General features: G+C 43.0%; 1 protein-coding gene across 3 annotated transcripts in view; it reads left to right on the top strand.

Moving 5' to 3' along the window:
• Window positions 1-25959, top strand: part of RPS6KC1 (ribosomal protein S6 kinase C1) — a 335059-nt gene that overhangs the window by 101157 nt on the left and 207943 nt on the right. The window contains exons 6-8 of one of the 3 annotated variants that reach the window (XM_030196044.1): window positions 8913-8922; window positions 11391-11440; window positions 14067-14429. In XM_030196044.1, the coding sequence (XP_030051904.1) occupies window positions 8913-8922; window positions 11391-11440; window positions 14067-14429 (423 nt within the window). Of the gene's footprint in view, window positions 1-8912; window positions 8923-11382; window positions 11441-14066; window positions 14430-25959 lie in introns of those variants that run through there. The other 2 variants (XM_030196043.1, XM_030196042.1) reach the window with 2 other exon arrangements.

Below are 25959 nucleotides of genomic sequence, written 5' to 3'. Positions count from 1 at the left end.
GAATTGAACACAATACTCAAGGTGCGGTCGCACCATGGAGCGATATAACGGCATTATAACATCCTCACACCTGTTTTCCATACCTTTCCTAATAATGCCCAACATTCTATTCGCTTTCCGAGCTGCAGCAGCACACTGAGCAGAAGGTTTCAGCGTATTATTGACGACGACACCCAGATCCCTTTCTTGGTCCGTAACTGCTAACATGGAACCTTGAATGACGTAGCTATAATTCGGGTTCGTTTTTACCCACAGCGCTTGTTCCTCACCCCATATGTCCTGCAGTTCTGTCACTTTATTCAAGATCTCTACTCAATTTTTATTTGGGTTGGGGGGGGGGGGAGCTGGGGTATTTTAATTGTGTGATGTTTTGTAGTTGTGGAAATTGTAATTTATGTTTTGTGAATATAACCACCTTGAGCTTTTTTTTGGATGGGTGGAATAAATGAAAGTTAAAATCAATAAATAAATGATACATATATCCCACTGTACATAACTAGGCCAAACTAGTGGTATTTTATTTACATACTCAGGTTTCAGTGATAAATAATATCAATAAGTTCTTGTTATAAGATCATATGTTCAAACTGGATATTTTGCCCAAAGTGAGAGATTCAATCTATTATTATTCAATATGAGGCTCAAGAGTCTAGGGTACCATCCCTTTGAGTAATGCTGTCATCCCCCACCCGGTGGAGTTAATATGGAGAATCAGATACATATTTTTCCGTTATGTGGTATAACTTGCTTCCACCTCTCAGCTCTTCTTTTCTTCATCTTGTAAACATGATTTGCCCTAGAAGCAGGTGCTTCTACATGGGTTGAGTACAGATGGATTTTGAACTTCATGCCTGCTAGGTTTCTCTCAGGGCAGTTTCTCTAAATGGGTTCATTTTGCTTCTGACAGGAATAAACTTCCCTCCTAAGCCAGGATATGTATGATCTCAGTCTTTGAAGTTCAGTGCTAATGTCTGCCTTAATAATGGCATCATGGGTCATGGATTTGATATACTCCCTTTCTGTGGTACAACCAAAGTGGTTTACATTATGCAAAGCGAGCTTCCTTTTGGAGTTCACTGGATACAATATATTTAGGTAACTTACTAAGATGGAAATTCTCTTTGATCAAAGGGGCCTGAGCCTTTTTTTTTTGGCTAGCCTGGATTTCCTCTCAAATCTTCTTCCTCCTGTTCTGTTTTTCCATTGACAGATTATTCTGTAGTTTGGTAACTACACAGATTTTGTTTTTCACTTTTTTTTTTTCCCTTAGAATTTGCTTTTTTGTTTTGGTGCAGCAATTTTTCTTTTCCTGGCAGCCTTGGTGTGTGTGCATTGGACCAGGCTTTAGGCCGTCTGTCCTCACTGAAGCTAAATAGGCAGTTTGGCAGACGGAAATCCACATGTGTGAGGAGGCAGGGTGGAGCAATTTCAGTCAGTACCTTCTGTGAGAAATGAGTGTAGTTAACCTCCCCCTTTGATTTTTAGCGCACATTTTCTTTAAAATCTATTCAGTATTTGTTAAGGTTCCTGGTTCTGGCTGGCTATAAGCTATATTTTATCTGTGCTCTGGGCCTTTTGCCCATGTCTAGGAAATAGCAGTCAGGTCCAATCATAGTGGAGGCAATTGGGGATTAATAGACCCTCAAATTTTATCTCTACAGGCCTTCATTACGGGTTTCATCACATATTATGGTATTTATTTCTCTGCTGTTAAACAAGGCTTGGCAAACATTTGTTTATCATGGCTCAGTATTCAAATCTAACACAAATTTGTAATAAATTTCACAGGTAGATAACTAAAAACATACGGACCAATATTCAAGGGGACTTGAATATTTAGTGGCCACCATTAAACGTATAAGTCCCCCATCTGTGTATATTCAGTGGTACCATCAGGGCAATTCTGAAACCGTACCAGCTCTGTCTTAGGAGTGTAATTGCCATTTTTCATCATCATCAATGATTTTGACTCCGGTTTTGTAAAACATTTCTTTGGTAAATATATTTGCTGCAACTGGTGATGTCCTCTAGAACTTCCTTGCAACCCTTGGACTGAATACAAGGCACTTGTATTTGAAAACCTTGTCACTGTTGTACATCAGTGAAAGGAAAAATATTTTTACGTTAGCCAGTACAAAAACCAAAAAACCTCACAACCACTAACATTGTGAGAGCCAGTGATGGCTGCCAATGCACTCAGAGCTCGATGTTGTAGGGTTATTTAAAAAGAAATGGCATGCATTTTTCCCCCCCTAGCACATTAACCCATGAATAAGGTTTCTGATTTTCTGTTATAACTGAAAAACCATGAAAAATCGCCCCTCCCTCAGCTCTTTGTCAGCAGCACTAGGAAGTGTTTGAAACCCAAGAACAGGTACTTCTTTTCTCAGGTATCAGTGCTTCCCATGGTTCTGGCTGTAGAGCCGATGAAGCAACAGAGAGCAGTGGGAGTAACAGAACAAGCTTTTGCTGCTGTAGTAGGTGGTGGAGTTGCAGATGCTTTGCTAGGAGAAGTGCTGTTGCTGATGCAGGGGGCTGGGAGAAAGGAGGACTGCTGAAGGGGCTGGGGTGGGCTGTTGCTGATGCAGGGGACTTGGAGAAAAGAGGACTAATGGAACAGCTAGGGTGGGCTGTTGCTGATTCAGGGGGCTTAGAGAAAGGTGGACTGATGCAGGGGCTAGGGTATACTGTTGCTGATTTAAGGGGGCTTAGAGAAGAGGAGCTATTCTGAGGGCTGGGTGGGGGGAGAGGGGGCTATTTGGTGGGGGCTTGAAGAAGGAGTAGCATTGAGAGAGGGACTGTCACTAGAAAATTGTTTTGGTCATTGAGTGGAATCCACCTAAAAAGCCAGTAAACATTTTTTTTTTTTGCAATGCGAATACAATGATGAACTGCTATTTTTCTGACCTTGGGGAAGCATCTAATTGCCTCAAAAATAAACACTTAAAATTCTGGGATTTATCTACTAAAGGGCATTAAGCCCTAACGTGCACATGAACACACTTACCTTAAAATGCGTTATAGCATTTTTCGCTAAGTAACCTTTTTTTTTGTGAATGCTCAGTGCACTTATATTTTTGGATTTATTTTTTGAAGGGGCCATGTCAGGGGCAGAGAATGGGCATGTATGTCATGATGTGGGCTAGATGAGAGATTTATTTCATTTCTTTACTTTTTTTTCCTATTTAATAATTTTCTGTTTATGTTACCTTTGTTATTATCGGGGAATGTATTGTTTCTAAAAGCAAAAAAAAAAAAAAAAGAAGAATGGGCTGTACATTCTATTCAGTTAGTGCGTTGACTTTTGCGTTCAGTAACTTGTAGCCTTGCCTACAGTGCTGATTGTTTACATTGCTGATTGATTGTCTTGATGAGATTTCTAATGGTACATTGTTTGTAATGTGTTATTTTATTATGTATGTACTTTTGTTCCTCGCTTAGAATTTTATGATAATGTGGGTTATAAATAAACTAGCCGTTAAGCCCTTAACAACAGGCTAGTTTTTTGTTTTCCTATGGCCTCCCCCCGTCCACCAACTCTGCTCTGTCCCCTGCCCTCCCCCCATGTCCAGCAACCCTCCTCTCCCCCCTCCCATCCGCTCCATCCACCCGTGTCCATCAATTGTTCTCTCCCCTACCCTCCATCCTCGGGCTCCCATCCACCGCAATTGTGACCTCCTGTGCCCTGCCGTCCCCGCCGCCGCCATTTCGCCATCCCCCCTGGCGTCGCCCCCCCTTTCCGCCGTCGTCGTGTCGTCAGTTCTCCATCGCTGCATCTGTTTCCCACAGTTTCGCCCCCTCCTTCCCACCCTGCTCCCTCCTCCTCCGATTTCCACGCCCATGTCCAAGCCCTCCTCCCTATTGGGCTGTACTGCTGGTGGAGGTGAGGCTTGGACTTCTACACTCTCAGCGTTCCGACTCTACTGCGCATTTGCAGGTGAGTCGGTCACTTACCGTTTATATGTTTGATTTTGCTATTATTATTATTATTATTATTGTTACATGAGTACATAATATTGCCATACTGGGACAGACTGAAGGTCCATCAAGCCCAGCATCCTGTTTCCAACAGTGGCCAATCCAGTTTACAAGTACTTGGCAAGATTGCAAAACAGTACAATACATTTTATGCTGCTTATCCCAGAAATACTGTCACACTAGTATGGCTATACTCTACTGCCAATGTATGACTACAAACCTTACAATAGTAGAGTTTTACACTGCAGGATTGCTGCGTTAATTGTGACTTTGTCTCTTAACAGGGGAAGTCTCATATGATCACCAGGGAATTATATTAACCATTTATCTTGGTATACCCATTTGGTGATGGATGTAATCATTGACTGGCCCCCTCTTGCCTAGATACTGCTTTTTTGTTTTTTATGTTATTTTATATTCTCGTCACAAACGTATCTGCTTACTATCACAGTCTACTTCCTGCCAATATCTTATGTCAGGCTGTATATACAGTGCTCCGGGTCTAATTCTTCTGCCCAAAGCATCAAAACATGTGAGAGACTGCACTTATCTGAAGGTCCGGGTGCTCATGAAAACCCGACAGGTGCCTGTTTCGCTCTCTGTTCTGCTTTCTCAAGGGATCAATGCACTCAGGACCTGGAAAAAAATATACATGTCTGGTTTTCCAATAATACTTGCATCTTCCAGTATTTTGGCCTGAATAAGTATCTAAGTAGATGGCTCACTAAGCTTGCAGTTTTCTCTCCGGCTCACAGCGTTTGACTTATCAGAATGGCGGCGTTTTGTAGCTGATACCGGTACCGCGTCTTTCCGGTTTCCGGTTCAATCTTACTGGTGTATCACATAAAGCATCCCCAGTGGATGTATGTATTGAGACCTTTGGGTTCTAATGTGTCTAAGTGATAAATCCAGAAGGTCTCTTGCTGTAGGAGTTTTCTATTCCTGTCTCCTCCTCTTCTAGTCGCTGTGATATGATCAATAACAAAGCATTTGAGAGTGTCAGCTGGATGGTTGTGTTGTATACAATATTGCACTAGCGGTGCTCCAATGTTGCGTGCTGAGATCCTAGAATGATATTCAATCATTCTGGCATTTAAAGATCTACTAGATTTGCCAATATATACTTTATTGCATGGGCATTTGATATAGTATACTATGTATGGAGTTCGACAGTTTGTGCTGTGTCTCAGCTGGTAAGTCCTATCGTTGTGTTTAAACGTGTCTGTCTCAATCATGGCCTTGCATGTTAGACAGTTGGGTCTAAGACATTTCACATGTCCTTTGCTTGTGTTTGTTGATTGGGTATCTTGATCTCTTAATTCAGCAGGGCTTAATATTTCCTTGAGATTCTTGGCACGAGAAAATGCCATCCTTAATCCACGGTTGGTGAACAACGAATGAGCCTTAATTATATCCCAATGTTGTTTGATGGTATGGGCGACCCTCTCTTCGCCTGGTGCATATCTCATGACAAATGTCATGACCTTGGCCGATGCGTCTTGTTGTTTAGCTTGGAGTAATAACTGCCTGTTGTTATATTTTGCCCTAGTGTACGATTTCTTTAACGTCTTCAAAGGGTATTTACGTTGCAGTACGTTGTGTATTCAAACAGTTGGTGATACAGGATGTTCATAAATTCTATGAAATGGAACATTGGAAGACACAATAATTTGAATAGAATGGAACGTCAAGCACTGCGAGATTTGAAGGAAAATAATGACCTCATCATAAAGTGGGCAAATAAGGGAGGAGCAGTTGTCCTCCAAGACAGGGCGAAGTACAGCGCTGAAGCAGAATCACAACTATCAGACGTCTCCTCCTACCAGGTGATTGGAAATGAATTTATACAAGAGGTTAAAGATATGATTGAACAAATGACCCAAGAGGGATTGCAGAAAGGATTTGTGACAGGGAAGGAGCACATGTTCCTGAACAATAAAACATTGATGATCCCAGTATTATATCTTTTACCCAACGTTCACAAAGATCCAGTGAACCCACCAGGCAGACCGATTATGTCCTCCCAGGGGCTTGCTATTGGAACCATTGTCCAAATACGTTGACACATTTTTACAATAATTTGTGTTTAAAAGTGCTTCATATATAAAAGACACAATGGATTTTCTTAACATGCTTCAAGAAGTACGGTTACCAGATACTCCGATATTACTAGTGACTTTGGACATCAAATCACTGTACACAGTAATCCCTCAAGACGAACTACTGGAAGTAATCGGCGATACACTTGAGAAACGACCCAGACCACATGAGGTCCCCTCTGATTTTGTATTAAGATTAACACGAATAGCATTATGTAAGAATTTCTTCCTGTTTCACAATAAACTATTTTTACAAACCTCGGGAGTCGCCATGGGCGCTACTTTCACCCCAACATTAGCAAACATTTTTATGACTGCATTTGAGGAAAAATGGCTGATGGCTTGCCCTTTCAGATCACAGATATTTTTATGGAAACGCTACATTGATGAAATATTCCTATTGTGGAATGGAAGTTCCGCGTCATTAGAGAGGTTTCTTAGCTGGTTAAACAACTGCCATCTGAGGTTGCAGTTTACATCCACCTCCTCGGACACCTGTATTCATTTCTTAGATGTGGAAATACACCGTTCACAACATATTTTCCAGACAAAAGTATACATGAAGCCAACAGACAGAAATACATTACTGGAATATAGCAGCTGCCACCCTAAATCACTTTGTGATAGCCTCCCATTCTCACAGTTCTTACGCTTTAAGCGTATCTGCTCATTGGACTGAGATTTCAGAACAGAAGCACAGATATCTAGCAGGAATTTACTGCAACGTAAATACCCTTTGAAGACGTTAAAGAAATTGTACACTAGGGCAAAATATAACAACAGGTAGTTATTACTCCAAGCTAAACAACAAGACGCATCGGCCGAGAAGGTCATGACATTTGTCATGAGATATGCACCAGGTGGAGAGAGGGTCGCCCATATCATCAAACAACATTGGGATATAATTAAGGCTCATCTGTTGTTCACCAACCATGGTTTAAGGAAGGCATTTTCTCGTGCCAAGAAACTCAAAGAAATATTAAGCCCTGCTGAATTAAGAGATCGAGATACCCAATCAACAAACACAAGCAAAGGACATGTGAAATGTCATAGACCCAACTGTCTAACATGCAAGGCCACGACTGAGACAGACACGTTTAAACACAACGATAGGACTTACCAGCTGAGACACAGCACAAACTGTCGGACTCCATACATAGTATATTATATCAAATGCTCATGCAATAAAGTATACATTGGCAAATCTAGTAGATCTTTAAATGCCAGAATGATTGAACATCGCTCTAGGATCTCAGCACGCAACATTGGAGCACCGCTAGGCAACATGTATACAACACAATCATCCAGCTGACACTCTCAAATGCTTGTTATGATCATATCACAGCGACTAGAGAGGAGGAGACAGGAATAGAAAACTCCTACAGCAAGAGACCTTCTGGATTTATCACTTAGACACATTAGAACCCAAAGGTCTCAATACATACATCCACTGGGGATGCTTTATGTGATACACCAGCAAGATTGAACCGGAAATACGCGTGGTACCGGTATCAGCTACCAAAACGCCGCCATTCTGATAATTCAAATGCTGTGATCCGGAGAGAAAACTGCAAGCTTAGTGAGCCATCTACTTAGATACTTATTCAGGCCAAAATACTGGAAGACGCAAGTATTATTGGAAAACCAGACATGTATATATTTTTTTCCAGGTCCTGAGTGCATTGATCCCTTGAGAAAGCAGAACAGAGCGAACAGGCACCTGTCGGTGTTTCATGAGCACCGGACCTTCAGATAAGTGCAGTCTTTCACATGTTTGATGCTTTGGGCAGAAGAATTAGACCGGAGCACTGTATATACAGCCCTGACCTAAGATATTGGCAGGAAGTAGACTGTGATAGTAAGCGGATACGTTTGTGACAACGAGAATATAAATAACATAAAAAACAATAAAATCAGTATCTAGGCAGGAGGGGGGCCAGTCAATGATTACATCCATCACCAAAAGGGTATACCAAGATAAATGGTTGATATAATCCCCTGGTGATCATATGATACTTCCCCTGTTAAGAGACAAAGTCACAATTAACGCAGCAATCCTGCAGTGTAAAACTCTACTATTGTAAGGTTTGTATCCCAGAAATAAGCAGTGGATTTTCTCATGTCATTTTAATAATGGCTTATGGACTTTTTTTTTAAGGAAGCATCCAAACCTTTTTTAAACCCTACTAAGCTAACGGCTTTTACCACATTCCTCTGGCAACGAATTCCAGAGTTTAATTACATATTGAGTGAATAAATATTTTCTCTGATTCGTTTAAATTACTACTTTGTAGCTTCACTGCGTGCCCTTAGTCCTAGTATTTTTTTAAGGAGTAACAAGCGTCCATATGCGAAGCCCTTAGTGTCTCCTAAATGGGAGGCAGTAAGATCTGCTGTGTCAATTCTTTTCAGGTTACACGCGCTAATGGTCACATTAGCGCATGACCTGTAAAAGAAATACTTGAAAATGCCCTGTTTCTTGGGCGAACTAGAAACGGGCTTTAGCGCGTGGGAAAGTCACTTGTTAGCACACACCAAGCTCATGTACTAGCGCACTTTTAGTAGACGTACCCCTTAGGATCAGAAGCCCTTCTTACAATCTAGGATTTATTTGGGCTTTTTAGAGATTCTGAGAATTTCTGTGACAAGATTTGCAAAAGAACAGCAACAGGGGTTGGGCCCTAATGATTGTCACAAGTACTCACACGTTTCCAACTCGTGCTCATTTGGTTCCATTTTTTTTTGTTTTGTTTTGTTACATTTGTACCCCGCGCTTTCCCACTCATGGCAGGCTCAATGCGGCAGGCAATGGAGGGTTAAGTGACTTGCCCAGAGTCCACAAGGAGCTGCCTGTGCCGGGAATCGAACTCAGTTCCTCAGTTCCCCAGGACCAAAGTCCACCACCCTAACCACTAGGCCACTCCTCCACTCCACTGTACGTGGGACTAGATGTAATATTCACCTTGACAGATCTGTAAAACTTTATCATATTTTCAATAGAGGTCTTGTACAAAGCATGTATTGAGCATGGGCATTTGCAACTTTGGGGGGTTCTTTACTAAGGTGCACTAGCGTTTTTAGCTCACGCTAAAAATCAGCTGGCACTAAATGCTGAGATGCCCAGTATATTCCTGTGGGTATCTCGGTGTTTAGCGCCAGCTGATTTTTAGTGAGAGCTAAAAATGCCAGGTGCACGTTAGTAAAAGACCTCCTTAATGTTTCATTCTTCAAATCTCAAAGATTTTTATTATTATTTATTATCTCATTTATACCCCCACATTTTGCCAACAACATAGTAAACATAGTAAGTGATGGCGAATAAAAACCCGAACTGGTCCATCCGTCTGCCCAACAGTAACATTCATATCAATTCAAGAATAATCAAAACAAACAGTGGTGATATTACTCTTGACCATGGCCTCTTTCTTTGTTTTCTGGACATAAACTGTAGAAGTCTGCCCGGCTCTGTCCCTTATGCTCCAACTACTGGAGTTGCCGTCAAAGCCACTCCAGCCTTCCGAATCTGTCTTGTCATGTTGCGGGACACAGACTTTAAAAGTCTGCCCAGCACTGTCCTCATGTTCCAAATTACTGGAGTTTCAGTTGAAGCTCTCTCCAGCCCATCCTAAACTGGATTGCTATATGCGGGACTCAGACCCTACAAGCCAGCCCAGAACCGTCCTTAGTTGTGTGGTTTTTAAGACTTTTCCTCCAATGGAGGTTTTTTTTTTTGTAATTCATTAGGGGCCCTCTTACTAAGCTACGTTAGGCGCTAACGCGTAACTAACGCTTCTTAAACAGAACCGCGGCATGTGCTTAGGGACCATGCAGGAAAACTAAGGACATCAAACAAGCAGAAGGCAACAATGAGACAGCAGTCTGGGGAGGAGGAAAGCAGAAGCAGAATAGGTGGGAAGCAGGATCAGACTATGGAATTTGTGCTGATGGGGAATGAGGGGAAGGATGAAGAGGGAGAGCATAGGGATTAAAGAGGAGGGCCTCTTTACCCCTCACACACTGCTACATCTCTCATCCCTGAAGCAACGTGCATCCACTGTGCTCCCCCCCCCCCCCCCCCACAACATACACACTTTGTACCCTTGATCATGTAGCAGCGTAGCAGCACTCGCTTGTCTTTACAACAGTATGTGTATGCATGCATACTACACATTGCCATCCCTTGATTCTGCAGCAACACATACACACCCTCAAATATATACGCATACAGTTGCAGCTCCAGGCCCTGCAGTAATATGCCATCATAATTATTTTTGCATCATTTTCTTTTTTTGGTGAGAATTCCCAGGATGTTGGTTCTTTTCTCTCCTTTGCTGTTGTTAGGTCCTTCCTTCACTCATCCTCCTTTGCTGCTCTCCAGCATTTCCCCTCTATTCCTCACCACCCTATGCATTAACCTGCTCTGTTGCATAAATATAGGAGCTCATGAATGGTGCCGATATGTAGGTTGGTCCTTCAACTTTAATCCCAGCACATAATCTTTTCTTTAGGCACAATGATCACCAGTTATAGTAATGAATATGGACCTTCAGAAACATCATACATTTCACTTGCTAAAAATAGCTGCAAGATGCTTCCCTCGTCATTGGTCCCCAAAACATTTTCCATCATTATAATCTTCAACTCTTTTGAACTTTTAAACAAATATTCACGTATAGTGTATTCAGAAACTCCATTCCACAAAAGTGCTGAACTTTGTCGAATGAGTTTTGAATACATTTATTTGTTAAAAAGTTCAAGAGAGTTGAAAATTAATATGATGGAAAAATGTTAAAAAATTTTTTGGGACCATGACGAGTGGAAAGCGTTCTTGCTGCTATTTCTATGCAATTAACAAGTGAAATGTACGCCACTTCTGAGGGCCCATATCATATATTATAACTGGTGATCATTATGCCTAAAGAAAAGATATGTGTGCGGATTAAAGTGGAAGGATTATCTATTCCCCACATTGATTTACAATTAAAGTTGAAGGATTTAACTATTCCCCACATTGCTTTAACGATGATATGTAAGTTGGATCTTGAAAGGAACACAGGCAGAGAGGTGTAATAATGCAGGTGATTCTTCAAGAGTACAACACTATTACTTGCTTTATCCTGATTTTATAGCATCATTAACCCTTGTAAAACAACCAGTCATTGATTGAACAAGGCAAAACCTAGTAATAACAGATAGTTCTGCAGGTTTCAAGTGGAGACGGCATTTTCTCATCTTGTTTGATTTAATGCTATGCTTTCATTTTCAAATGTAATACTAGTTTAATCTTTCTGCCTTTCTCCTTCAGTTCGAAAGATTGTGTGGGCTTGATGATGCAACATTTACCAGCCAGTCGGAACTTGGAGGTGAGCCGCTAAGGTGGTTATTTTAGAAGCTCTATTTGTGTTTTGGATGTCGGAAAACTGGCATCTGGACATTCGTGTAACATGGATGTCCAATCTAGATTTTATAAAGCCAGGATATGAACGATTTGTATGTCCTAATGGCAAGAGGGCATGGCCTGGATATGTTTGAGTGGGACTAGAGACGAACCAACATAGTGATGTCTAAATTCAATTGCCTGAAGGGGAAGGGATGTCCAAAAAGATGGAGGTCCATACTGGTACTTGGCACGTCCAGGTTACAGAATGGTGCTGTGATTGAGCAGTTCTCCATTGGAGGGATTAAGGGAAGTCTCAGTAGGTGCTTTTATCGTTCCAGAGCTTAACTATATGCTGAGTGAAAAAATACTTTCTTCTGTTCATTTTAAAAGTATTGCTATGTAACTTCATGGTGTGTCCGTGTTTGTATTGATGTGGCAACCAAAATTGCACACAATACGTAAGGTGAGATTGCACCATGGAGTGATACAGAGGCATTATGATATTCTTTGTTTTCTCTATTCTTTTCCTAATAACTCTTAACATTTTGTTTGCTTATTTTGGCCACTGCCACACACTAGGCAGAGGATTTCAACGTATTGTTCACAATGACACAGTAGATGTTTTTCCTGAGTGGTGACTCCTAATGTGGAATCTAGCATCAAGTAGCTATAATTTGGGTTATCTTCCCAATGTGCTTCACTTTGCATTTGTCCACATTACGTTTCATCTGCCATTGGGTTACCCAGGTTGCCAATCTCAGAAAGTCCTCCTGGAATTTCTCACAGTGCATGTGCGATTTAACAACTTTGAATAGTTTTGTGTCATTTGCAGATTTGATCACCTCACTCATTGTTCCCATTTCTAGATCATTTATAAATATCTTAAATAGAACTGGTTCCAGTACAGATCCCTGTGGCACTCCACTTGTCACCTACCTACATTAGAGAGGAGGGTTAAATGATCACATCCTGCGCCTAAGCCATTGATTGAATTTCATTGATATAGCCCATGAAACTTTGTGACTGAGAGATTGGTCATGATACAGTAACACAGTAAATGACAGAAGATAAAGACCTGCACGATCCATCCAGTCTGCCCAACAAGGTGGCCAGAGCCACACCTGCCACTCTATGTGGGCCCCGGCCACTGGCCACCCATGCTTAAACAATAGTTGTCAAGTCTTCATCATGCCAACCATATAGGTATGCCACACATAATGGAATCTTGGTTATAACCATATATCATCCTCAAGTATTGCTGACAGTATTAACTTACCAGTCAAGATATTTTCCCCTCCCCCCTGAGCTGCGCAGCACCCTCAATGGCAGCACATGACAATAAAGTGATCTACAACACTGGATTGCCGAAGCTTCACCTGTCTGTTACCATTTGTGGGACACAGACTGTAGAAGTCTGTCCAGCATTGGCCTCAGTTCTCCCAATGCTGCAGTTGCTGAATTTTCTTGATTTACTGCTTAATAGAAATGTTTTAATGTGGTGTACAGTAAAACATTTCACAATTCACAATGTAATAACAACATCTTCAAATCTAGTTCAACATCAAAAACCCTTAGCCTAATAAAGGTAAGTATCAAAAATCCATGTTTTCAGCACTTTACGAAAGCCAAAATCACTGATCATGCTACTGACACTGGATGGTGATGTGTTCCATACACAGAAAAAGCACAAATGGACCTTCAGGAGCAGGACAATGAGAGGTTCTTTATTAAAAAGACCTGACAAGGGCCGTGTTTCGGTGACTGATCACCTGCATCAGGGGTCACAAATCCTTGCATATTCTTTCTTAAATGATACAGGTCTGCCACTAACAGAACACAGCAATATAATGCCTGCTCAGAGCGTCGAGATGTACGCAAATAGTAAAAAATCTCAGAGTCCTGCTCTCATGGTAAACGCTGTCGGAAAAAATGCCAGACTGGCTGGTGGTAGTTTCCTGACAGCATTTACCGTGAGAGCAGGACTCTTAGTTTTTTACTATTTACATACATCTTGACGCTCTGAGCGCGCATTATATTGCTGTGTTCCATTAGTGGCAGACCTGTATCACTTAACAAAGAATCTGCAAGGATTTGTGACCCCTGATGCAGTTGATTGGTCGCTGAAACACGGCCCATGTTGGGTGTTTTTAATAAAGACCCTCTTGTTGTCCTGCTCCTGAAGGTCCATTTGTGCTTTTTTTTGTGTACTTGTTTGGTTGGTGTACTTTGTACCCTCTCTTTGACTCCCATAAATGAAGGTCCCACATAGCTGAAAGCTCTTTCCCACTTTACATAGCATGAAATTTATTTTGTTTCTTAGTAAATGCAACTTTTTACTTAAAGAAAAGGAAAAAGGGTTTATTTTCTGAGGTCTTCATTGGTTATCTGTCTTTAAAATTACTCTGCATATCTGACCCTAGAAGGTATTATCCAAACCATTATAGTAGCATTTAGCAGAATACGTTCTAAATTAAGTGATTGGCTGAACATTGAAAAATGTGTTATTGTAATGATACATTTTAGTGACAACAATCTAATTGGTAAAGTTTGCATGGTTCTTATTGCTACTTACTTTGAATTTCTGTTTGCATTCGTTGTTATCTTCACAGGTTTTTCAAGTGACAGTGATCTGATCTCTTTGACGGTAGATGTAGATTCTGTTGCGGAACTGGATGATGGAATGGCATCTAATCAGAATTCTCCCAGTAGAGGTTTTGGCCTCTGTCCTTCCCCTGAGCCCTCAGCAAAAGGTATAAACACACTTGATCATGAGCGAAGCAAACCTGAAGCAGAAAGGGAGAGCCGAAATCTCTTCACTGGCAGCCTATGGCAAAGACTTGGCAAACCATACTACCTAGAAAAAGCAGGGGAGCTGATCAAACTGGCTTTGAAGAAAGAGGAAGATGAAGATTATGAAGCTGCCTTCAGCTTTTACAGAAAAGGTGTTGACCTACTCTTGGAAGGTGTTCAAGGTAAGACTGTTGTGTTCACTCAGTACTAATAACTCTTATTGTCCTTAAATTGGCTGATTAAGGCCCCGATGCTCAGAAACAAATGCGGGTGCTAGAGGCCATTAGCACCGGACTAGCGCCTGCACTTGCTATCGTAGAATGCTCAGAGCCGACCAGTGCATGAAACAATGAACTCACTGGCTCACAGCACAATGAGCATGCAAATGCATGCTGATGAGGTTATTCCCTATTCCTCCCCATTGCTCAGAGGACAGCGTGCCAAATAAGATTGCTCTTTTCGCTGCAAACCCTACGCTAGGATGGAGCTGGTTTTAGGGTGTCTGGGTTTCCCAACCAGTTCCTTGATTCTGTAGAAAGCAAGGATTAAAGCAAGTTGACTCCATGCTTAAGCAGCTTCTGTTTGGCTTTCCACAGTAGACTGAAGGCAGTATCATGAGGGTTAGGTATGCTGGAGTTACGAATTGGAATGGCCAGTTGCTGGAAATAGGTTTCTTGAACTGGACTCTGGCAGCCATAAATGGCAGTGGGTGTATTCCAGATCATTATTTCATGAACGGTCTGGAGCTGACTGAAGTCCTGGATCAGACTGATGTCTCTGAGGAAGTGGCGTCCAGAGAGTTTCTGACAAGTTGGTGGTGAGCACGTTCTAATGCAATCATAATGTGCAAAGGTGTATGCTGCTTTTGCAGAAGATGCCTGGTCTTTGGGCAGTATCTCCTTTAGAGGAACCTCTAGTTCATTCAGGGATGCAAAGCTGCTGTGGTATATGAATGGAATCTATGGGCACTTCTTCCTCCTCTGTATGGCATTCTGGTCATGAGCTCAAGAGCTGTGCTTAATGCACAACTCTTGAGCGCATGTGCCAGACACCATCCTCCCCCTTATCTCCCGAACAACTTCCTAATACTTAGTGCTATGAGCGCGCCTGTATGTACATCTCTTTAGTGTTGAGCATTAGGGAGTTGTTCTGACATGCTGTTCCAGCACTATTTGTCCGGCGCTGTTCAGTACAGCACTGGAGTTTTCAGCATTGGGGCCTTCCTGACTAACAGAACATTTTGATCGGGTGTTAAAGGCCTTGTAAACTACTACTACTACTACTTATCATTTCTATAGTGCTACTAGACGTACGCAGCGCTGTACGTTTTGAGTGTAATGTCTTCTGGTACTTTGGCAGACAAAGAAATTGGAGACGGGAGTTGCTGGAAGGATCTCTGAATATTATAATGCTTACTGGGGGTCAAGTTACACAGCACTGTGCTGGAAGAAGTGTATGAGTTGGAATCTTGAAATGGCAATGATTCTAGTTTGTCATGCTTGTGCAGTGACTGCCACACAATTGTGGAAAACCAGCCATTGCTGTTTCCTACTGAGTGCTGCTGCTGCTGCCTCTTATAAGCATCTTGCTCCCTTCTTTTCTGTCTTCTTCATACTTCCCCCCCTCAGCCTGCTACTACTGCAGTCTTCAATCCTGCCACTCCTGCAGTCTTCAATCCTGCCACTCCAGGTATTGCTTCCTGCCATTGCCTGTCCCAAGGCAAGTGATTTGCCATTGCACTCAACTCAGCTGCCTGACTGTTTACAGTGAGTGATACAGAGACAGCAGTAATGTTTCTCAGAGATGATGCAAACACAGAGTTTTATCTGGCACTGTACAGCTCACCTTGAACATACTAAATAATACAGTGATGACAGTAGAGCATTACTGATGGCAGCCAGCAGATACAAGAATCTTGAAGATCAGGAAAGAGAGATAGGAAGGAGATCAAGAATGAGAGTAGAGAGGATATCCTGTAGCCTGCCGCTGCGGCCGGACGCGGGATGGATGGATGTCCGGCCGGTGCTAGCCCAGCCGCCATTTTCTACTGCTAATGGAGTTTCCTCTGGCCCCCGACCGCAACTCTTCTCCTCCACATGGCCTGCCGGCTGGAGGAGAAAGAGGAGACAAGGGGCAGGCTGCTGGCTGGAGGAGGCAAGGGCCCAGGGACAGGACTCCAGAGGAGACAGAAGAAAGCGTGAGTCAGTCACTGGGGAGGGGTAGGGACGGAGCAGAGCCATGATGAGCTGCTGCAATCACGTGCTTTGTAGCATTTTTATAAGTACATAAGTAATGCCATATTGGGAAAGACCAAGGGCCCATCGAGCTCAGCATCTTGTCCAAGACAGCGGCCAATCCAGGCCACGGGCACCTGGCAAGCTTCCCAAATGTACAAACATTCTATACATGTTATTCCTGGAATTGTGGATTTTTCCCAAGTCCATTTAGTAGCGGTTTATGGACTTGTCCTTTAGGAAACCGTCCAACCCCTTTTTAAACTCTGCTAAGCTAACCGCCTTCACCACTTTCTCCGGCAACGAATTCCAGAGTTTAATTACGCGTTGGGTGAAGAAAAATTTTCTCCGATTTGTTTTAAATTTACTACACTGTAGTTTCATCGCATGCCCCCTGGTCCTAGTATTTTTGGAAAGCGTGAACAGACGCTTCACATCCACCTGTTCCACTCCACTCATTATTGTATATACCTCTATCATGTCTCCCCTCAGCCGTCTCTTCTCCAAGCTGAATAGCCCTAGCCTCTTTAATCTTTCTTCATAGGGAAGTCGTCCCATCCCCGCTATCATTTTAGTCGCCCTTCGCTGCACCTTTTCCAATTCTACTATATCTTTCTTGAGATGCAGCGACCAGAATTGAACACAATCTCAAGGTGCGGTCGCACCATGGAGCGATACAACGGCATTATAACATCCTCACATCTGTTTTCCATACCTTTCCTAATAATACCCAACATTCTATTCGCTTTCCTAGCCGCAGCAGCACACTGAGCAGAAGGTTTCAGTGTATTATCGACGACGACACCCAGATCCCTTTCTTGGTCCGTAACTCCTAACGTGGAACCTTGCATGACGTAGCTATAATTCGGGTTCTTTTTTCCCACATGCATCACCTTGCACTTGCTCACATTAAACGTCATCTGCCATTTAGCCGCCCAGTCTCCCAGTCTCGTAAGGTTCTTTTGTAATTTTTCACAATCCTGTCGCGATTTAACAACTTTGAATAACTTTGTGTCATCAGCAAATTTAATTACCTCGCTAGTTACTCCCATCTCTAAATCATTTATAAATATATTAAAAAGCAGCGGTCCTAGCACAGACCCCTGAGGAACCCCACTAACTACCCTTCTCCATTGTGAATACTGCCCATTTAACCCCACTCTCTGTTTCCTATCCTTCAACCAGTTTTTAATCCACAATAGGACATTTCCTCCTATCCCATGACCCTCCAATTTTCTCTGTAGCCTTTCATGAGGTACCTTGTCAAACGCCTTTTGAAAATCCAGATACACAATATCAACCGGTTCCCCTTTGTCCACATGTTTGTTTACTCCTTCAAAGAATTGAAGTAAATTGGTCAGGCAAGATTTCCCCACACAAAAGCCGTGCTGACTTGGTCTCAGTAATCCATGTCCTCAGATGTGCTGTGTAATTTTGTTTTTAATAATAGCCTCTACCATTTTCCCCGACTCTGACGTCAGACTCACCGGTCTATAATTTCCCGGATCTCCCCTGGAGCCTTTTTAAAAAATTGGCGTTACATTGGCCACCCTCCAATCTTCCGGTACCACACTTGATTTTAAGGATAAGTTGCATATCACTAGCAGTAGCTCCGCAAGCTCATTTTTCAGTTCTATCAGTACTCTAGGATGAATACCATCCGGTCCAGGAGATTTGCTACTCTTCAGTTTGCTGAACTGCCCCATTACGTCCTCCAGGTTTGCCGTGAAGTCAGTAAGTTTCTCCGACTCGTCCGCTTGAAATACCATTTCCGACACCGGTGTCCCACCCAAATCTTCCTCGGTGAAGACCGAAGCAAAGAATTCATTCAGTCTCTCTGCTACGTCTTTGTCTTCATTGATCGCCCCTTTTACCCCTCGGTCAGCCAGCGGCCCAACCGATTCTTTTGCCGGCTTCCTGTTTTTAATATACCGAAAAAATTTTTTACTATGTTTTTTTGCCTCTAATGCTATCTTTTTTTCGTAATCCCTCTTGGCCTTCTTTATCTGCGCCTTGCATTTTGACACTCCTTATGCTGCTTGTTATTTTCAGATGGTTCCTTCTTCCATTTTCTGAAGGCGTTTCTTTTAGCCCTAATAGCTTCCTTTACCTCACTTTTCAACCAGGCCGGCTGTCTTTTGGACTTCCGTCTTTTCTAATTCGCGGAATATGTATGACCTGGGCCTCCAGGATGGTATTTTTGAACAGCGTCCATGCCTGTTGTACAGTTTTTACTCTCTCAGTTGCCCCCCTAAGTTTTTTTTTTTACCGTTCTTCTCATTTTATCATAGTCTCCTTTTTTAAAGTTAAACGCTAACGTATTTGACTTTCTGTGTACAATTACTTCAAGGTCGATATCAAAACTGATCATATTATGATCACTGTTATCAAGCGGCCCCAGTACCATAACGTCCCTCACCAGATCATGCGTTCCACTAAGGACCAAGTCTAGAATTTTTCCTTCTCTCGTCGGCTCCTGCACCAGCTGCTCCATAAAGCTGTCCTTGATTTCATCAAGGAATTGTACCTCTGTAGCGTGTCCCGATGTTACATTTACCCAGTCTATATTTGGATAATTGAAGTCACCCATTATTATCACATTGCCCATTTTGTTCGCGTCTCTGATTTCTTTTATCATTTCTGCGTCTACCTGCTCATCCTGGCGAGGCGGAAGGTAGTACACTCCTATCACCGTTTTTTTCCCTTTTATAAATGGAATTTCAACCCACAGTGATTCAAAGGTGTGATTTGTGTCCTGCTGAATTTGTAATCTATCTGAGTCAAGGCTCTTGTTAATATACAATGCTACCCGTCCACCAGTCCGGTCCACCCTATCACTACGATATACTTTGTACCCCGGTATGACAGTGTCCCACTGGTTATCCTCCTTCCACCAGGTCTCAGTAATGCCTATTATATCCAATTTTTCATTTAGTGCAATATATTCCAACTCTCCCATCTTATTTCTTAGACTCCTAGCATTTGCATATAGACATTTCAGAGTATGTTTGTTGTTCCTATTTGCATGATGCTTAGTACCTGACACTATTGATTTGCCATCTTTTGTCTGATCTTTAGTTGTATGTAAGGGCACCTGGCCTACCACGGTCTGTTGTGCAACCTCACTATCCAGAAACCCTATCTTCCCTGTTTGTGAGGTATCTTTGCAAGATACCTTTTCCCGAACCATGCGCTTTTGAGCGACTGTCGGCCTTCCCCCCATTTCTAGTTTAAAAGCTGCTCTATCTCCTTTTTAAATGCCAGCAGCCTGGTCCCACCCTGGTTAAGGTGGAGCCCATCCTTTCGGAATAGGCTCCCCCTTCCCCAGAATGTTGCCCAGTTCCTAACAAATCTAAAACCCTCCTCCCTGCACCATCGTCTCATCCACGCATTGAGACTCCTGAGCTCTGCCTGTTTCTTGGGCCTTGCGCGTGGAACAGGTAGCATTTCAGAAAATGCTACCCTAGAGGATCTGGATTTGATCTTTCTACCTAAGAGCCTAAATTTGGCTTCCAGAACCTCTCTCCGGGCCCCGCCCTTGCGTCAAATGTCATGATGTTGAGGGCGGAGCAATGCCAGAACAATGAAGGGGTTGGCAGGCAGGGAGGCGGGGGGGGGTGTTGCCGACGAAAACGTTGATGGCAGAACAACGAAGGGGTTCACAGGGAGGGAGGCGGGGGGGGGGGGGGTTGCGAAATCGCTCCGGGCCCCGCCCTCGTGTCAAACGTCATGACGTTGAGGGCGGAGCAATGGCAGAACAACGAAGGGGTTGGCCAGGGAGGGGGGGGGGGTGTTGCGACGAAAACCTTGCTAGCGCCCGTTTCATTTGCTCAGAAACGGGCCTCTTTTACTAGTTTGTTATAAATCGTTATCAGTGTGGCATTTGGAGGGGTGGTTATAGGGACACCCTAGCACATGATGTATCTTGCAGAGATTTTTTTTTTTTCTTCTGGTAAAGGGCCATTGAAACAGACATGTTATGAGAACCATGTGCTCAACATTCAGAGTTTCTATTTATTTACTTACTAGTAAAAAAAGGCCCGTTTCTCAAACAAATGAAATGGGCGCTAGCAAGGTGTTGATTATCTGGCCTTAATGTTTTAAATGGAAGTGTTAGGATAAATGTGTTGTGATGGTGTATTTACAACATTTATATCCCACTTTGAACATGATTTAGGTTGAAACCTAGGGGAGAAGTAAAATCTTTTTTTTCCTATGCCTAGATCAAAAGAGATAGATGGTTTGTGGTGGGAACTTGCTCCTTTTGTTTTGTGGATGGATGGATTATGAATTTCTGCTAATTATAATGGTGCCGCAGATTATGGTGCTGACTGTACTAATTATGCTGATGCTGATTATGATTCTGATGATTTTGTAGCTGCTGATTCTGTTTATGATGATTGTGGTTACTTTATTAATATTCATATTGATCTTATTAATACTTAATGTTGGGCTGAAAAAATTTCACCATCTGGCAACACTGGCTTGAAGGGATGAAAACCTGGAGAGAAGGTAGGGGTCAGAATCTAGAGGGAGGGATGCGGAAGGCCAGAGGGAGTAGGGGAGAGGAATACTTAGGAGGAGGAGAGTGATGTGTGGAAGGCAGGCTTCTGCAAGGGGTAGTGGTGATAGCAGAGAAAAGAAAAACACGAAGAGCAAAGAAATAGAACTGAAATGGGGAAAAATAAATAATGCAGGTTTGAATCAGGTTTACACAACAAAGCTTGGTGAAGGACCGGGAAGAAATGCATCAGTGTGAGATGTTCACGTACCTGACTACATTTTCCTTAGCTGCCATTCTCTGATACGGTTGTAGGCCCCCACTCCATTGAATTTATTTTGGCAGGAGTTCATGGTTTGTTCTTCATTTGCTCTTTGGCATACTCTTTATAAGTACATAAGTAGTGCCATACTGGGAAAGACCAAAGGTCCATCTAGCCCAGCATCCTGTCACCGACAGTGGCCAATCCAGGTCAAGGGCACCTGGCACGCTCCCCAAACGTAAAAACATTCCAGACAAGTTATACCTAAAAATGCGGAATTTTTCCAAGTCCATTTAATAGCGGTCTATGGACTTGTCCTTTAGGAATCTATCTAACCCCTTTTTAAACTCCGTCAAGCTAACCGCCCGTACCACGTTCTCCGGCAACGAATTCCAGAGTCTAATTACACGTTGGGTGAAGAAAAATTTTCTCCGATTTGTTTTAAATTTACCACACTGTAGCTTCAACTCATGCCCTCTAGTCCTAGTATTTTTGGATAGCGTGAACAGTCGCTTCACATCCACCCGATCCATTCCACTCATTATTTTATACACTTCTATCATATCTCCCCTCAGCCGTCTCTTCTCCAAGCTGAAAAGCCCTAGCCTTCTCAGCCTCTCTTCATAGGAAAGTCGTCCCATCCCCACTATCATTTTCGTCGCCCTTCGCTGTACCTTTTCCAATTCTACTATATCTTTTTTGAGATACGGAGACCAGTACTGAACACAATAGTCCAGGTGCGGTCGCATGGTTTTATCTAGAAGAGTTTTGTTTATGATCTTCTCCCATCTCATCCATTCCATTTGCATCATTATTCTTAGTGCTTACATTCAGATTTTTTTGTTCTCTGCCTTTAGCAGACTACACTCTGAACCTTTTCCTCTTTTTTTCTTTTCTATTACTTGGTCCCAGTGCTTTATTGGCAAATACTCTGGCTTTTATTTTGATGCAACTTATTCCTGTTGCTTCGCAGTACTTCAGTTTGCTCATGCCATGAACCTTTTCATACAACTTCTAGTGATGCTTGCATTGTTATATTTATATTTTTAATACATAATTTCCTTTCATTTTAATTGCATAATTAAATCAGCACAAACTGAAGAGCAGCCTAATGCTTATAGCTGTGGGCTGAGAACCAGGGGAGCCTGGTTCAAAATCCCGTTTCATTTCCTTGTGATATTGGCCAAGTCACTTAACCCTCTACTGTCCCAGGAACAAAATAAGTACCTGTATATAACTGCTTCGATTGTAATCTCAGAAAGGCAGTATATCAAATCCTACTGCATATTCTTGTGATCTTGGGCAGGTCACTTAACCTTCCAATGTCTCAGGTACAAATTTAGGGGCCCTTTTTCTAAGCTGCCATGAGCACTAATGTGAGCTTACTGCAGCTTAAAATGGCTTACAGTGGGACACGCTCAGGCGTCCTGCAGCAAATTTCAAATTTGTGTGCACTAACCGCATGCAAAATAAAAAATTTTATTTTTTGTTGGAGGGGGTGTGTCTAGGGGTGGAGAATAGGCATTCCTGTGCTAATCAGTTAGCTTGTCCGCATTACCGTGCGTTAACTGGTTAGCACAGGATTACCGCATGAGCCCTTAACACCTGCAAAACAGATGTCGATAAGAGCTCGTGTGGTAATTTAGCTAATGGCCATATAATAAGAAAAATAGAAAATTGGCCATTTTCTGGCCATGGTAAAAATCGGCCTTAGTACGTGTGAAAAGCCTGTGAAAGGGTGTGCTAGGGTCACTTTTTACCACAGCTTAGTAAAAGGACTCCTTAGGTTGTGAGTCCTCCAGGGACAGAATAATACTTAGGTACCTAAATGTGCATCGCGTTGATAGCTTTCAGGCTTGCAGGTGGTATATAAAAAATTAAAAGAAATAGATTTTATTAAAAGAAAGTGTCACAATTTAGTTACCTTTTTTAATGCAGGGGTTCCTGTCCTGGGGACCCGACAGCTAGTCAGGATTTTAGGATCTCCACAATGAATAGCAAGGGTAAAACATCCTCCTACTTCAATTTGACCTATCAAGCGCATTCGATATGGTCGACCACCACATACTACTGAGAATCCTCGACAAGATAGGAATTACAGGAAAAGTAATCTCCTGGATCAAGGGATTTCTGACATTCAGAACATACCAAGTCAAATCAAACTCAGATATATCTCCACCTTGGAAAGCAGAATGTGGAATACCACAAGGATCACCGCTCTCACCTATATTATTGAACCTCATGATGACACCACTGGCTAAATCTCTATCCAAACAAGGCCTCAATCCATTTCTGTATGCAGATGACATCACCGTCTATATTCCCTTCAAACAGAACCCCACAGAAATCACCAAGGAAATAATAAACAGCATGAACATCATGGAATCCTGGGCATCGGCATTCAAGTTAAAACTCAATAGAGATAAAACCCAATGTCTCATTCTCTCATCCCAATACAATAATGTTCCCCCCTCGGCAATTAACGCACAGGGTTTATCCCTCCCAATCTCAGACCACTTGAAAATCTTAGGCATAACAATTGACCGCAACCTAACGCAAGAAAGTCAAGCTAAGAACACAACCAAGAAATTGTTGCACACTATGTGGAAGCTCAAACGTATAAAACCTTACTTTCCCAGGGATTCTTTCCGCAACAGGTGCTTTTTGGCTAGGATCAGGCGACCCTCAGGGGGAGGAATGCTGGCTTTGGCCTAACCCCTGGTAAGCCTTTCCTCAGCTAAGAGGTGCCCAGCTCTACCACCGGCTGCCTTTCAGGTGCTGTGGAGGACTTGCAGCTCATCTGCATATCCTTACAGCCTTCTCCGTGGTGACACCCAGGTCCACTCCGATCCACTCAGGGCCTCTGCTCTAGGTGCCGCGCGGGGCATTTTTCTCTCTACTTTCTAATCTTCTTCCCAGCTGCTAAAGTACCTCAGTCATTTATGGCTCCTATTCACATTCTCTTCCTAGCCCTGTCCCTTCCTAATCTTTTCCCCTACCCCCTACCTCTCTCCGCTACAGGAACTCACTGCCCATCCATCGACTTCATCACCTCACCTTCTCTCCTACCCTCTTCCTCCTTCTTGGCTTTTAATCTCCGCCTCTTTCTTCCGTCCATTTTGCCTTCCCCATTCCACCTAAATACCTCTCGCCTTCGACGCCTTCGTGGCCACACCTCTCCTACTCTCCTCCGCTGTCTTTTACTCCTTCTCTTACTCTCAGCCGGTGACATCAATCCCAATCCTGGCCCCCCTCACCAACTATTATCCCAACTCTACAGATCTCACCGCAACCTTTCTAACCTCATCTCTATTTCTCTACTCCCCTCCTCTTCTCTGCCCTTCTCTTGCTCCCTATGGAATGCCCGCTCTATCTGTAACAAACTCGCCTATATCCAGGACCTCTTTATCTCGCGTCACCTCCATCTGCTCGCCATAACAGAAACCTGGCTCTGCCCTGATGACTCTGCTTCAGTCGCAGCCCTGTGCCATGGCGGTTATCTATTTTCACATACTCCTCGCCCTGCTGGCCGTGGGGGCGGTGTTGGACTACTTCTCTCTCTCTCCTCCAGATTTCAACCCCTTCTTCAACCTCAATTTCACTGTTTTTCCTCCTTTGAAGTCCACTCTATCCGCCTTTTCTCTCCTCTGCCTCTTCGAATAGCGGTCATTTATCGTCCCCCTGATAAGTCCCTTTCATCCTTTCTCAGTGACTTTGACGCCTGGCTTGCCTTCTTCCATGATCCTTCCTCCCCCTCTCTCATCCTTGGTGACTTTAATATTCCTGCTAATGATCCTTCCAACTCTTATATTTCCAAGTTACTCGCTTTAACTTCCTCCTTTAATCTCCAACTATGCTCGACCTCCCCCACTCATCAAAATGGTCACTGTCTTGATCTCATCTTCTCCTCCAACTGTTCACCCTCTAGTTTCCTTGCCTCTGATCTTCCCTCTTCTGATCACCATCTTATAACTTTCACACTTAAATCTCCTCCCTCCCAGTCCCGTCCTATCTTATCTAATTTATCTAGGAATCTTCACGATATTGACCCTTCATCTCTATCCTCCCATGTTTCAAACCTCCTCTCTACTGTGGCACCATCCACGTCTGTCAACGAGGCTGTTTCTTCTTACAACAATACTCTATCCTCTGCCTTAGACACTCTTGCACCTTTGATGACCCGCCCTGTAAGGTGTACAAAACCCCAACCTTGGTTGACTTCTAATATCTGCTACCTACATTCCTGTACCCGCTCCGCCGAACGCCTCTGGCGGAAATCTCAGGCCCTTGCTGATTTCTTACACTTTAAGTTCATGCTGACCTCCTTCCAATCTGCTCTTTTACGTGCCAAACAGGATTATTATATCCAACTGACCAACTCTCTTGGCTCTAATCCTCGACTTCTCTTCACCACATTGAACTCTCTCCTCAAGGTGCCCCCTCCCCCAACTTCCCCTTCATTATCTCCTCAGACCCTTGCTGAATTCTTTCACAACAAGGTTGAAAAGATAAACCTTGCTTTCTCTACCTCACCACCTCTCCCTCCACTAGTCCGTTCCCCTCTCTCTCCTTCCCCTCATTCCCTTTCCTCCTTTCCTGAAGTTACTATTGAGGAAACTACACTTCTCCTTTCTTCCTCAAAATGTACCACCTGTTCCTCTGATCCCATTCCCACCCACCTTCTTAATGCCATCTCTCCTGCTCTTATTCCTTTT

The sequence above is a fragment of the Microcaecilia unicolor genome, chromosome 3 (assembly GCF_901765095.1).
Source record: "Microcaecilia unicolor chromosome 3, aMicUni1.1, whole genome shotgun sequence".
In the NCBI taxonomy this organism is placed as follows: domain Eukaryota; kingdom Metazoa; phylum Chordata; class Amphibia; order Gymnophiona; family Siphonopidae; genus Microcaecilia; species Microcaecilia unicolor.
This window is presented reverse-complemented; position numbering and strand designations above follow the sequence as displayed.